At 67.2% G+C, this 13,070-nt stretch overlaps 1 protein-coding gene across 3 annotated transcripts; it reads right to left on the minus strand.

Annotated features, from left to right (window-relative positions):
• Positions 1 to 846: 846 nt before the first annotated feature.
• On the minus strand, positions 847 to 12,771 carry SIPA1 (signal-induced proliferation-associated 1). Of its 3 annotated transcripts, XM_074231060.1 has the most exons (15): positions 9,654 to 11,512; positions 9,046 to 9,176; positions 8,792 to 8,968; positions 8,271 to 8,445; positions 5,352 to 5,455; positions 5,052 to 5,209; positions 4,318 to 4,900; positions 3,951 to 4,225; positions 3,642 to 3,866; positions 3,403 to 3,515; positions 3,189 to 3,353; positions 2,995 to 3,096; positions 2,784 to 2,838; positions 2,506 to 2,584; positions 847 to 2,418 (listed from the first exon to the last, which is right to left on the minus strand). In XM_074231060.1, the coding sequence occupies exons 1-15, from the start codon at positions 10,321 to 10,323 to the stop codon at positions 2,281 to 2,283; spliced, it is 3,150 nt and encodes a 1,049-aa protein (XP_074087161.1). In that variant the 5' UTR covers positions 10,324 to 11,512; the 3' UTR covers positions 847 to 2,280. The 3 variants fall into 3 exon arrangements, with proteins under 3 accessions (XP_074087161.1, XP_074087159.1, XP_074087160.1); XM_074231058.1 differs by lacking the exons at positions 847 to 2,418; positions 2,506 to 2,584; positions 2,784 to 2,838; positions 2,995 to 3,096 and adding exons at positions 11,540 to 11,629; positions 12,694 to 12,771 and having other exon boundaries at positions 3,197 to 3,306; positions 9,654 to 10,587; XM_074231059.1 differs by lacking the exons at positions 847 to 2,418; positions 2,506 to 2,584; positions 2,784 to 2,838; positions 2,995 to 3,096 and adding an exon at positions 11,540 to 11,651 and having other exon boundaries at positions 3,197 to 3,306; positions 9,654 to 10,587.
• Between the last annotated feature and the right edge of the window lie 299 nt (positions 12,772 to 13,070).

A 13,070-nucleotide genomic window follows, 5' to 3' on the forward strand; every position in this document is an offset into this window, starting at 1 on the left:
GCAGGGACAGTCCGTGGCTGGCACCAGAGCGGCCATCCTCCTCCCTGGCCCGGGTCTTGTCCACGAGGCTCGGGCCTGCCCTAGTCAGCCAGCCAGCCAGGCCGGCCCCAGGGGGGTGGGTAGGGCCCCACGGGCTGCTCCGCACGATTGGGCGCCTCTGCCCACCTTCCCCAATCCACTCCTCTGGCTCCTCCTGGGGAGGGTGGGTGCCTCCTCCCACCCAGGACGACCAGGGTCCGGCGATGATCCTGCCTCCTTAGAAGACCTCTGGGAAGCTAAAACCAAGGGGCTGGACTCCAAAGATGCAGGAGAGGAGCTGGCCAGCAGGGAAGGACCCCGGGGTCCTAGGGGATGGGCAGGAAGAGAAGGGTCTGCGATTTAGGGGATGCCAATCCCAGCTCTGCCCCGGAACAAATCCCTTCCCTGGGCAGCACCTCAGGTTCCTCATGGGTAGTTAGGCCAGAGGAGGGGTCCAGGCTGGTGAAGGGCCAACACAGGGTGAATGAATGGAGGACGTTTCCTTAGATTGGAAGGAAATAATATCATATCTGGACTGTCATGTAGACAAGGGGGTCATCTGACTGACCAGGACTTATGGGGGGGGGCAGAGAGGGCAATTGAGTCCTGTAAAGCCATTCAGTCTTGCCCCACACTGGACTGCCCCCCCCATCAGTCTTCAGGTCAAGGCTGGTCAGCTGCCAGCTTGTTGGGAAACCAATGATGGGGGGGGCTGGGTGTCTAGCTCCCTCTCCCAACGATGAAGAGGTTCTGCTAGTGAATGGGGGGGGGGAGTCCCAGCCCTCCCCTCCAACTGTCTCTGGAGCCCCCAGCTGCCCACCCCACCCCCAAGACCAAGATGCAGGCAGAAAACCCAGCCTCTCCTTCCCAATACAGGCCTATGTGCCTTGAACCCCAGTAAATCAAGCTGTTTGTTTCTTGGGTGCCTGACCTCCTCCCTTCCCTCAGGGGCTTCACTCAGAGGCTGAGGGTGGACACACAAAAGGCCTCTCAGGCCAAGCAAGGCAAGGCGGGGACTGGGACAGGGAGGGAAAGGGGGAGGGGAACGGAACTCCAAGGATCTTTCCAGAGTGTGTGGACTAGATTTGCAGCCAAGGCTACTCCTAATCCTGAAGCAAAGCAGTGGGGCACCCCTGAAAACTAGCCAGGCCGAAAGTCAGGGTCCCTGGTGGAGGGGGAGCCACCCCCAGAGGCAGGGGGGCAGAAGGGTTTAGATAGATTGATCCTGAATAGTGAGGTGGCTTCCCGGGAGGCAGAGGCTAACCACTAAAGTGGAGGGAGGCCACGGCTGATGCCGGGCAAGGGCACCTTTGGGAAGGGGGACAGAATGAGAGGTGGGAGCTGGAGTGGACCCCAGCTGGGGAAGGAAGGGAAACGTCTCCACCAGAAGAAGCTTCGAGAACCCTACGAGTGAGGAGCGTGGGGCATGGCTGCCCAATCTCTCTCTCACAGGTCTGGGCAGAGCCTGGGGCTCTTCTAACTGGGCATCCTGCCAGCCTCGCCCTCTGAGCACCCCACCCATGTGTCCTCGGGGTCTGGCCCAGTCATCAGGGAAGAAAGCTGGCTTTGGAGTTAAAAAGACACAGGTTCGAGTCTTGGCTCGACTCATGCAACCTGTCTTTTCTGGGCCTGCTTCTCCAGTTAGAAAACTGGGGGTGGGTCGACCCTTTGGGCTCTAAATGCATGTTGCTCGAATCCTTTCCAACCCTTGGGCTCTTTCCTTATCTCCCTGGACTGGGCAGAACCCCTCAGAAGCAGGGGCCTTGGTTCTGTCCTGATGGAGGAAGGAGGGGAGTCAGCTGGGAGCTGGGGAGGGGTGGAACAGAGGAAGCTGGCTGGCCTTGGAAGACCGGGGGGCCTGGGGTCCCTGACCATTCATCCCAACCCAGCCCATTCTTCCTGGGTGGAAGAAGAAAGAACCCCAGGGTGCCCCCCCCATCCTGAATCCTGTCTCCTCCATTCAGCTCCCAACTACTTGGGCCACAGCTGATCTTTACTTTTCATGCCAAACAATATTTACAGTTGAGGTTAGAGAAGCCAGGCCCTAGAAAGGTCCTGAGAAGAGACAAGAGCTGGGGGGGACGTTCTTGGAACCCAAGGGATTGCCCTCGTTGAGGTTCCGGGGTGGCTGGGGGGCAGCAGGGCATGTCCTTTCCCCTTTCACACCGGGGCAGATGGGGGGGGTCCCAGGCAGCTCCGGTTCCACAGAGTCCTGTGACTTCTGTCCCTGGAGGAAGGGTCCTGGGCCCCGTGGGAGAGGACTCAAGGCCCCGGGGTCCCCAGCTGCTGGGAGGCCCTGAGCAGGCGGGCGGCCGCATTCTGGGACTCTGCCTGGAGCCGCCGGTTGTTTTGGCGAAGGTTGCGGACTTCTTCCTGCAGGGCTGCCTTGTCAGCCTTCTCCTGGAGGGAGGGACCCGCCACATGGCCAGGAGTTGCCAGGCGGCGGGGCCCATGCCCCCTCCCAGGGCCTGCCTCCCCGCAACCCACCTTCTGCAGGTCATCCTGAAGCTTCTTCAGCATGGCCTCCAGGTGGGAGACCTTCTCCGACAGGCTGCGGGAGGACGAGCTGTGGACGGGGAGGGCACCTGAGGAGCCTGGCACAGGGGTGGGCAGAGCTCACCCACCCCAGGGCCCAGACCCAAGGACCACTTGCTCAGCTCTTCTCCCTTCCCCCACCCAAGGGGCCGCAGCAGCAGTGAAGCTATTTGACTCAGAGGGGGGCCTGGCATCCCCCCTCCCCCTGTCATGGGCCCCCACTCTCTTACTCGGGCTCAGCTCTGGTGACTTCCCGGGGGTCTCCACTCTCCGGAAGCTGCTGGCCTAGAACGACAGCACCGGCCTTGTCCTCCAGTCCTCCCTCCGGCCCCCAGGGGAGCAAGGAAAAGGGGGCAGCAGAAGGGAGGGGGCCTGGGCCCTGGGCTCCAGTGTCCCACCCCACCCCCGCCCCCCGATGCCCTCGCAGAGGGGACGGCTCACCCTCCTGGGAGAGCGCTTCCAGGATGCTGTTGCAGGTGCTGGCGATCTCTGAGATGGACCTCCACTCCTCTTCCAGGGGTTCGCTTCCAGCCTCCGACAGGACTGGGGGGAGGGGAAGCAGAGGCAGGGTCACAGGGTCAGCCAGCTCCTGCCCAGGGGCCGCCTCGGCCCATCTGCGGGGGGGCACGACTCACTCTTGGTGATGGAATTCCTCAGGGAGAGGGTCCGAGGCAGGAAGGAGTCGCTCAGGTCTCTGGGCAGCGGCCCGGGGCTCTCCGGAGCCTCTGGTTCAGTGGGGGCATCGGGGTGAGTCTGGGGGGGGGGAGCAAGGAGAGGGGGCCTGGAGCCACAGCTGGGCCCTCGGGACCCCAAAGGGGTGTGGGGGGGGCGGAGAGCTCAGCTTCTTACCTGGTCTGGCGGCCCACCCCCCCGCCGGACCTGGCTGGGGGGGCTTAGGGGTGGCGACCAAGAGGAGGTCTGGGGTGGCGTCCGGCAAGACCGGGGCCCCATCGGACGGGGAGCTGGCGGGGAGAGCGAGGGAGAGGTGAGTGAGGGAGACAGAAGCCCCCCCCCCCCCCCCCCGGTCCGGGAAGGAGGAGGGGGCCCAGGACTGACTGGGGAAGGGGCTGGAAGGGGCCCACGCCTACCTCTGTGGGGAGGGGTCGCTGGGACTGCGCAGGAACTCGGTCCGCTCCTCGGCCAGGCCCGGGGGGGGCCCGGGCGGGGGGGACCCGTCCTGCAGGCGCAGCTCGTGCAGCATCTGGACCGTGGCGGGGCGCAGGCCGGCCCCCGGGCACCCCTCGGCCCCCGGCCCCTGGACCGCGCGCCGGACCGGCTCCTGCAGCGACCTCTCGTACAGCTCCGAGAAGCTCCTGGGGGGCGAGGGGGGCGGGTGAGGGGGGGCGCGCCCCGACGGGCCCCCGCCCCCGCCCGCGGCCCCGGGCCCCCGCGCTGACCTGCGGGGCCGGCCGCTCTCGTCGGGGGGCAGCACGGTGACGCAGACCTTGGCGGCCGAGCGCAGCAGGGCGGCGGCGGCCCCGGGCGCCAGGCTGGGCAGGGGGCGGCCGCAGACCCGCAGGAGGCGCGCCCCGGGCCGCAGGCCGGCCGTCTCGGCGAAGGTGAAGCGCTCCACGTGGCGCACGAAGCCCCCCTCGTCCGCCTCGAAGCCCAGGCGGCCCTGGCCGTCCCGGGGGAGGGCCAGCTCCCGCGTCTCGCAGCCGCGGCTGACCAGCTGCGGGGAGGCGCGGCTCAGGCCGGGCCGGGACCCCGGACCCGGACCCGGACCCAGACCCCCTCCCCGTCCCCCCCCCCCGCGCCCCTCACCTGCAGCCGCGCCACGATCTCCCCCACGGCCCCCCCGGGGGCGCCCCCCACGCGCAGGGTCAGCATCTCCCCCCGGCCGTGGTAGAGGTCCAGCCGCTGCTCGCAGAAGGTCCAGGCCAGGACGTCGCGGCAGGCGCAGTTGAAGACGACGCGGCCGTCGCGGGGGGCCACCAGCACCAGGGTCTCGGCCGAGATGGCCAGCAGGCAGGGCACTTCGGGGGCGCCCTCCCGGCCCCCGGGCGCCGCCCGCACGCCCCAGGCCAGGGCCCCCTGCGCCTGCAGCTCCCCGCCCGCGCCCCGCGGCCGCTCGCGCCTCCGGGCCCCCAGCGAGGGCAGGCCGAAGCGGGAGACGGAGTCCAGCGAGGCCGTGGTCACCTCGCGGGCCGCCAGCTCCTGCAGGTAGTCGCGCCGCGTGCGCGTGGCCATGGCGTGGAACTTGCGCGCGCGGCCCGCGGCCTGCTCGGCGTTGAGCGCCTTGGCCAGCAGCCAGGCTCGGAAGGCCGCCGAGGCGGGGAAGGGGCCCCCCCCGGGGGGCAGGGCGGGCCCGAAGGCGGGCGTGTCCCGGGTCCGGCTCACGGCCACGCTGCGGGGGGAGGGGAGGCGGTGGGCACGGCTGTCGCGGGGGGGGGGGCCCTCAGGCCGCTTGGGGGCAACCCCGTGGAATCTCGGGTGCAAGGCCGAGCTCCCCCCCGACCCCCCACATCTCCCCCCCCCGGGCGGACCCCCGCACGGACCTGTAGCAGGTGCGCGGGGTGCAGGGGGCGTGGGCGCGGACCACCAGGAAGACGTGCTGGAAGTGCGAGCGGATGGTGCCGGGGCAGAAGGGCCGGGCCCCGGGCTCCTGGAACACGATGGTCACGATGTCGTTGCCGATGTGTCTCTTCCGGAGGAGCTGGGGGGGGGGTGAGGGGTGAGGGTGAGGGGCTCAAGGGGCGGGGAGCCCCAGCACCCCCAACCCCCCAACCAGGGGACCAGAACGGGGGTGGGGAGGACCCGGGCCGGGGCCCCCCAGACTCCAGGGGGCTCTGCCCCACCTGCTGCTGGTTGTTGGGGGTGTAAGGCAACATGGTGGAGACGTGGAACATGATCTCGTGGTCTTGGTAGGTGGTGTAGACGGAGTGCGTCCCCGTGGAGTCCGCTGTGGCCAAGGAAAGGAAGGGGAAATTCGGGGTCTGCGGGCCGCGGGGCAGAGGAGCCGGGGAGCCTGGCCCAGGACGGCCGCCCAGCCCCCATCTGAGGGGCCCCGGGGCCTGCTCCAGGACGCCAAGCCCAGGGAGGGATGAGGTCATGACCACTTCCCACCCTGGGGCCCGGCCTTCCTTCAGAGGCCCCCCACACACCTCAGGAACGGGAAGGTTTCTGGTCAAGGGGAGGGGCCGCGGCCTGGGAGGGAGGGAGGGGACAGAGGACTTGAGGGACTAGGTGCTGGCAAAGGAGCCGGCAGCCCCTCTTCATGTGCCACTCGCCCCGGTCACCCCCCTATCTGGAGTGGGAAAGGGCCTCGGGCACCGTTTTACAAAGGAAGAAACTGCGGTCAGAGAGGGGACCATCACACGCCAGGAAGGTCAGAGTCAGGATGGGGGTCCAGACTCCCTCACTCGCATGACCCCCCCCCAGGGCCCTGACTATCCCACAGGGAGAACAGACCATCCCCCAAACCCCCAGAGTGGGCAGGTTCCCCCCCCAGAATCCAGGCTCTGGTATTCCATGGTTGGAGGAGCCTGAGCTGGCCAGAGGCCCCTCCATCTGCCCTCCTCCACCGGCTGGCCTGCCAGACACTCAAGAGGCTCCCACGGCCCCTGACCCTTCAGCCCTCCGGCCTTCTCCCAGCGGCCACTGCCTCCAGGGGCCTCTCATCCTTCCTGGCCTCAGCCCCAGGCTCTCCGGGTGTCCTCGGGAGACCACCAGAGAGGCAGCTGGGGCTGGGGGTGGGAGGGCTGAAGAAAGGGTGCTCTCCCCTCCCTGCCTCCCTTTCTCTCTCCCCCCCTTCCTGTCTGTCACTCTCTGTGTCTCTGTGTGTCCGTCTCCTTTTCTGTCTCTATCACTCTGTCTTTCCTTGTATCTCTCTCTTTCTCCCTCCCCCTCTCCCCCTCCCTCTCTGTCCCTCCCCCCTCCCTCTCTCTGTCTCTATTTCTGTCTCTTTTTCTCTCTCCTTACAGTTGAGAAGGGCCCTTACACACTCTCTCCTCTCCTTTCTCCCCCATTCTCCCCTCTATCCCCCTCCCCTGCCCCCTCTCTTCCTCTCTCTCTCACCCACTGCACCCACAAACCCACCAGGTCTCTCTCTCAAACTGCCCCTCCCGACGTGGCCTCTACTTCCCTATCACGCACCTGCTTCTCTGCCCTGACATGTCCCCTGGACTGAAACTCTCTCCCCCTTTGGTTCCCATACACCCCCCTCCTCCAAGTACTCTGGGAGCCAAGGTTCTGGCTCTTGGACCCTCATCCTTTCTCTCTGTGTCCCTTCTCCCTTAGCAACCCCCACAGACCCAGTCACAGAGATTTCCACGTGGACCCCAAAATCAATAGACCTCGGCCAGGCTAAGCACTGGGCCCAACTGCCCAGAGGTCTCCTTCCTGCTGCACCTGGAGCCCCAACATCTCTGACCCTGAACATGGCTACCCACTATCTTTAGCTGAAACACCCTCCCCACTTGACCCGATCCCCCTATTTCCACTGGCACAGGTCCCCTCTAAAACACACACACACACACACACACACACACACACACACACACACACACACACCCAGCACCCCTAGGCCACGACCTCTCACCTGGGTTCTTGTCATCCCTTGTCTCCCTCAAAGCTGTCATAAGAATCTGAGGACACCCAGGTCTGAGGCTGGCACCCCCCGCCCCAGTGCCTCAGCCTGGCAGAAGGCCTTCCCCCGCTGCTCCTCCCGTCCCATGGCTTGCAGGTCACTCCCTGAATCTGAGCCTGGGCTGAACCTGGGGGGTGCTCCCCCTGCCCTGCCACCTGCAGGAATCCCTGGCTCCCTGTTGACCCTGATGGTCCCTGAATACTCCCAGAGAGGGCGGAAGGGAGAGGGGCTGACCCTGGCCTTGGGGGGCTGATCTGACCCAGCCTTGCTGTGGGCCTCAGATTTCTCACCTGTAAAATGGGCATGATAATAAAAGCCCTGTTCCCCAGGGTCCTGTGAGGTACCCAAAGTAGTTAGCGCCCAGCTGCTGGCACACAGTAGGGGCCCAATAAACACTTGTTTCCTTCCTCATCTCTATTGGAATGATACCATTATCACTATCTGGCCTCATGAGCAGAGTGAACTTCCAATGTGGCAAGTTCTTGCATCCTGGGAGCCCAAAGCCCTGCTCTGAGCCTGGGCCTGGGTCCACAGTAGGAGACACCAGAAGAAGGGGCTCACAGGCCCTGGGGTTCTGGTCTAATAAGTGTTTGGAACTGGACTGTGGTGCCTGGTGCCCCAGTTCTAATCCTGCTCTGGTGTTTGCTCCATGGTGACCTTGGGCAAGTCACTCCCACTCCCAGGCCTCAGTTTCCTGTAACATGCAAAAGGAGGGGGCCACTCAAGTCCCTCCAGATCCAAGACCTCCTAAAATGGCCCCTACCTATGTGGGGATGGGGGCTCTAGACCCCAGACAGGGGTCCCCAAAGCTGAGCTTGAGGCCCAGAGCAACTGGGCTGCTCCAGACTGGCTGGGAGGGCGGACCCTGGGAGAAGGGTGCCCCCCGGGGGGGGGTGCAGGGCCTGCAGGGGTCACCAAGGTCAGAACCGGGGCCTTGTCTATGATTTGTCCTTCTAAACCATGAGCCCTGGTGGGGCCCCAAAGGCCGGCCAGCACAACGCCCTCATTTTACAGATGGGGAGAACCCGAGACCCGGAAAGGGCAGTGACATGGCCGAGGTCATGCCACAGCCTGGGCAGGGTCCCTCCGATCCCCCCTTCCCCCCCACCAGCACACCACGGGCACTCACTCTTTATGTCCAACTGCGCCCGGTAATGCTCAAAGCCTTTGAGTCGGACCACATCCCCCAGGAGGCTGAGGAACTGGGTGAAGGCTGGGCCGGCCTCCTCATTATTGTACATCTCCTCTTCTGAAGCCTGGCCTGCCCGGCAGTAGAGAACGCCCACCTTGCGCTGGAGACTCAGCTAGGGGAGGGGAAGAGAGGGTCAGGGGAGCCGCCCCCCTCTTCCACTCCAGTGGACAAAGTTCCTCGACCCTGGGAAGGTAAGAACTGAGTGGAAGAGCCCTCCGACTCAGGTCCACTTCTCTGTCCATTGCCCTGTCCTGCCCTGGGGTCCCTCCCCCTCTTTGTGGACACCTTGGACCCAAGTTAAAATTGTTCCCAAGTTCCCAGAGATGAGGGCCTGAAGGCTCGTCGGGGCCCCTGGGGAGCAGACCCCAGAGAATCCCCCTCCCTGCTGGGCCATCCCTCAGGTCGTCACGGCCCCAGACCGACCATCCGTGGGGACGGGGCTGGAATCCCGGACTCACCTCCTGCTCGTCCAGGGTGAGGAGGGTTCGAGGCACCTTGGGGGAGGCAGAACCCAGGCGCAGACAGCTGGGGTTCAGCCAGGGGGCCACGTGCTCCAGGAGTTTTTTGGGGGACAGGCCCCGGGGAGGACCAGGCGGCAGGACCTCTTCGGAGATGGAGCCTCGGAGGGTCCGCAGCTAAGGGCAAGGGCAATTCCCCTTTAGGGCTGGTGCCCCTATTGCCGGCGCCCCCCCCCCAACCCTCAGTCCCCCACCTGAGTTGTCCTAATGATGAGGCGATAGCTGTGCTGGGGGGTGGCCGAGCCGCTGGCCTCCTTCTCCTCCCGCCGGATGCTCACAGCCACGGGGCCCAGGGTGTCGTCCATGCCAAAGAAGTTCTGATGCTCTGGGGAGGGAGGAGGCCGGCTGTCAGGCCTCAGTCCCACCCCGGCAGGCCAGCTCTGGCCTCTTCCCCAATTCTGGGGAGTGACAGAAAAGGGAGCCCCTAGTTTCGAGTTTCTCTTCCCAGCTCTGCTTGGAACAGAGAAACCTCATCCATCCAAGACTTCCCAATTTGGGAACTGGGACCACGGGCTCCCAGAGAGGAGGTGATACCCCGTCCTCCCCTCATTTCTCCCATTAGCTGGAGGAGGCTTCCCAGGTCCCTCATCGGCCGACATTCCCTGTCCGCTCCAACATTCCAGGGCCGGGGTGGCCGCAGTCTCCCCTCCCGGCTCTGCCATTCCACACTCGGAGTCCCTTCCATCCCTGAGGCTCTTTTCTGTGATTGGAGTGCTCCAGTGTTTCAGGAGCAAGGCCAAGCCCCCCCCCCCCCCATCCTGACCCTGCCCTCTGCCTTCACTTCCCCCCCAGTCCCTCTCACCTTTGCCATAGAAGTACTTGCGGTAATATCCAGCCCCCGAATCCGTGTGCTCTAGGCTGTGGGGTTCAGAACGATTCTGGGGCTCCTCCAGGACAGAGATGGCAGCGTTGGGCAGCATGGGGGGTAGAGCGGGGGGCAACAACCCCCCGAGGCCCAGCTCGCCTTCCCCCCCAACCTCACTCACAAAGCCGGGGGCCCCCAGAAGCAGGTCCGAGTCAGAGGCCTGAGCAGGGTCAGGGCTGGGAGGGGTTTCGGGGGGTGGGTCCTTAACCCCCGCTCCCCAGTCAAAGAGAAGACTCTGGACATCATAGTGTGCAAACCAGCGGGGTTCTGGAACAGCGGGGAACTCGGGGGGCGGCTCTCCTTCGGGCGGCAGGCCCAACAAGGCCAAGGGGTCGGCGAAGAGGCGGGCAGGGGGGACCCCTCGCCCCCCCTCCTCATTGCTGTGGGCTCGGGCCCGGGGGCTCGCTGCAGGTGGGGGCCGGGCCTCCCCGGCATCACTGCCACTGCGAAGCAGCGGCCCCCTCTCTGCCCCGGGCCCCCGGGGCTCAAAGGTGAGAGGGGTCAGGGCCGGCCTGGCAGGCTGTCGGAACTTGCGCACGAAGAGGTCGTCGGACTGCATTGCGGGGCCCGGGCCCCGCCGGGGGCTCTCGGGTTGGCCCGCCCGCATGGGTGCCCCGCGAGCTCCGGCCCCCCAGAAGCCGGCCACATTGGCCTCAGAGCGGGGCCGGCGGCCTGGCGGTGGCCCCGACCCGTTCTACCATCCGCCGGTCACTGGTGCTCCGCGGGTCCCACGACAGGGGCGTCGGGGCACCCCGCATGGAGGAGAGGGAAGGGGGGTGTGCCCACGGAGACGAGCGAAAGGCGGGCCGGGCAGTGGGGCGCGGGGCCTTCTGGCATCCGGGTCCGGCTCCGTGGGGGGCGGCTCATCCGTCTGGGGAGAGGGGGCAGCCGGTGAGCGGAGGGGACCAAGGCGACCTGGTGAGAAAACAGGAACCCATCCCTCACTTCCCCCCAATGCGTCTGCGGTCCAGCTCTCCTCCCCCATGACAGGGTCTGCTTCCGGCCCCCCTCCTCCAGGGCCCCAGGCTCATCAAAGCCACTTCCTCTTTCCCCTGCCTTTCCTCCCTGGGGGAGGGGGCGTCCTGGTCTGTCTGGGGGTTACAGTAGTTAAAGTTTCGGCAGAGTCTTCCCGGGGATGGGATCGGGGGGGGGCTTAGGCCGGCAGGGACCCCAATCCTTCAAGGGCTCCAGCCCCTCTAACTCCCTCTGCCATCCGGAGCGCTCTGCTTGACCCTCCCAGGCCTCGGTTTCCCCTCTGACCATCGAGGTGGGTCTCCACAGTCCTGGGAGGGGCGTGTTGAGTCTAGGATCCCTTAAGCCAGTCACAGGGTGACGGGGCACAACCCCCCCCCCAGGAGAATCGGGCCGTTCATCCCCTCCCGTGCCCGAAGGTGGTGCCCGGTGTGCTAGGCCGGAGCCAAGAGGAATAGCGAGGTCCCCCGACACCTCCCCAGTCGGAGGGATCCCCACTCAGGCTGGCCCCCAGAAGGCACCTCAGAGGAAGGAGGGTCCCGGCACAGGAGCAGATCCCGGGCCAGAGCAGTGGCTTGGGAGAGTCTGGGGAGCCTGGGTCCCACCCGGGGCCCTGACAAAAGGAGGACGTCCTGTCCCCCGGGGCCTTTCCTCTCAGCCCCTCCCTTTTCCTCTTCAGCCCTAAGCCAGGCTGGAGTCCGAAGTCGGACCGGACCCCCTGAAGGCTGGGGACCAGCCGACGGGCAAAGAGACGGCCCCGGCCGGGCTTCTGGGCGTGGGGAGGCCGCTCCCCTCGAGGGCCTTCGTCCACCTCCCCGCCCCTCCTCCCGGCCCCGGACAGCCTTCGCTACCTGGCAGTGGCTGGGGTGGCTCGGGGGTCCCCAGACGAGAAAGGGCAAGGCCCTGGCAGGCAAGCGGCCGGTCCGGCGAGCACGGCCTTCCTGTGAGACAGGAAGTGGCCCCTGGCTCTGGGTCCCCGCGCTCCTCGTCCTGCCCCCCCACATCCTCAGGAAGGTGCTAGGGTCACCGAGCCACAAACCACCCCCCCCTCTCCCTGACCTCCCCATCCCCACTGCTGCCATGAGGCTGGGGGGCAGCCCCGGATGAGGAGATGGGGGGCCCCAGGGCCCAGGTGGAAGATGAGGGTCTGAAGGGGAGTGGGGGGGGGCTGGAGAGGGCTCAAGCTGCCCACGGGGCCCCAGAGGGCTCCCAGAGGGGCCCAGGGCCTGGAAGGGACAGGAGCCAGGGGCGGAGGGGGGAGGGGAAGGGGGACCCGTCCTCTGCCCAGTCACAGGATGTGAGGTCGCGAGGACTCATCATCCCATGTGCAGGCGGGAACAGCCCTGGCCCAGGGGGACCCCGCGGAGGCCCGGTTCCCATCGAGCAGGACTGGGGGAGGCTGCCCAGGTGGGCAGGGGGCGGGGGGCCGGGAGGGCGCTCCAGGGGCCACCCCTGGGCGTGAGGGGGGCGGGCGGCGCTCCAGCCCCCCCCCAGCCCCACACAGGGCCCATTGAGGCCGCGGGACATTCCAGGAGGCCTGTGTCATGGGGGGCCCACGCCTGTCCCCCAAGGGGCCCAGATGCGGAAGTGCTGGCGGCCGGGGGAGGCCGGAGCCCGCTCTTCCCATCTGGGGGTCGTGACCCCGGGCCGGCGGCCGGACAGATGCTTCCTCCCTCGCCGGGCTGGGGAGTCCTGGGGGGCCGGGCCGGGGGCCCCGAGGAGACGGGCGGAGGGAGGGGTCACAGTGGCCCCCGGGGCCCAGAGGAGCCGGGGAGCCCTGCAGGGCCGGGGGCGGGGGGGGCGGCCGGTGCCGAGGGGCGTCCGCAGGGGTCTGGGGGGCAGAGCGCCGGGACACGTGGGGGGGCGGGCAGGGCCCCTCTCCCTCCCCCTCCCCCTCGGGACGCCGCCTCCCCCCGGGGCCCCAGGACGCGCCCCATGCTCAAGGCTGGGGGGGCGGAGGAAGCGAGCCCCCCCCGGCTGGGCGCCGGCCCTCCCCCCGCGGTACCTCTGGGGTCCCCCGCGCCCCGCCAGTGCCGGCCGAGGCTCCCGCGCGCCGCTCCCTGCCCGGCGCCGCGGCCCCGCCCCTTGGCTCCGCCCCCTCTGGCCCCGCCCCCGGCCCGCCCCGGCCCGCCGGGAGGGAGGAGCTGCGCGGGCGGCTGGAGGCTCAAGGCCAAGGCCAGGGGTGAGGAGCATGGCGGGGGGGGGGGGCTCTCCCAGGCTCTGGGCGCCGCAGCCCCGCGGAGAGGGCGCCCCACGCACCAGGGAGTCCTGGCCTGCGGCCTCCGTCGCCTGGGGTCCCCAAGTGACCTGGGGGCTCTTGGGGGGCCGCACCCCCATTTCTCAGGGCCTCTTTGCTCGTTTACAAGCAGAGTTCAAAGGTTC

This window comes from Macrotis lagotis, chromosome 3 (genome assembly GCF_037893015.1).
Source record: "Macrotis lagotis isolate mMagLag1 chromosome 3, bilby.v1.9.chrom.fasta, whole genome shotgun sequence".
Taxonomy (NCBI): domain Eukaryota; kingdom Metazoa; phylum Chordata; class Mammalia; order Peramelemorphia; family Peramelidae; genus Macrotis; species Macrotis lagotis.

Excerpts from the sequence above, each read along its gene's own strand:
- SIPA1 (XM_074231060.1), bottom strand. The coding sequence starts at position 10,323 with ATGCGGGCGGGCCAACCCGAGAGCCCCCGGCGGGGCCCGGGCCCCGCA. Across the intron at positions 3,354-3,402 it reads GGGGTGGGCCGCCAGACCAG|GGCCCAGCTGTGGCTCCAGG; the intron begins GTAAGAAGCTGA and ends TGGGGTCCCGAG. Across the intron at positions 2,419-2,505 it reads TTCAGGATGACCTGCAGAAG|GAGAAGGCTGACAAGGCAGC; the intron begins GTGGGTTGCGGG and ends CCCTCCCTCCAG.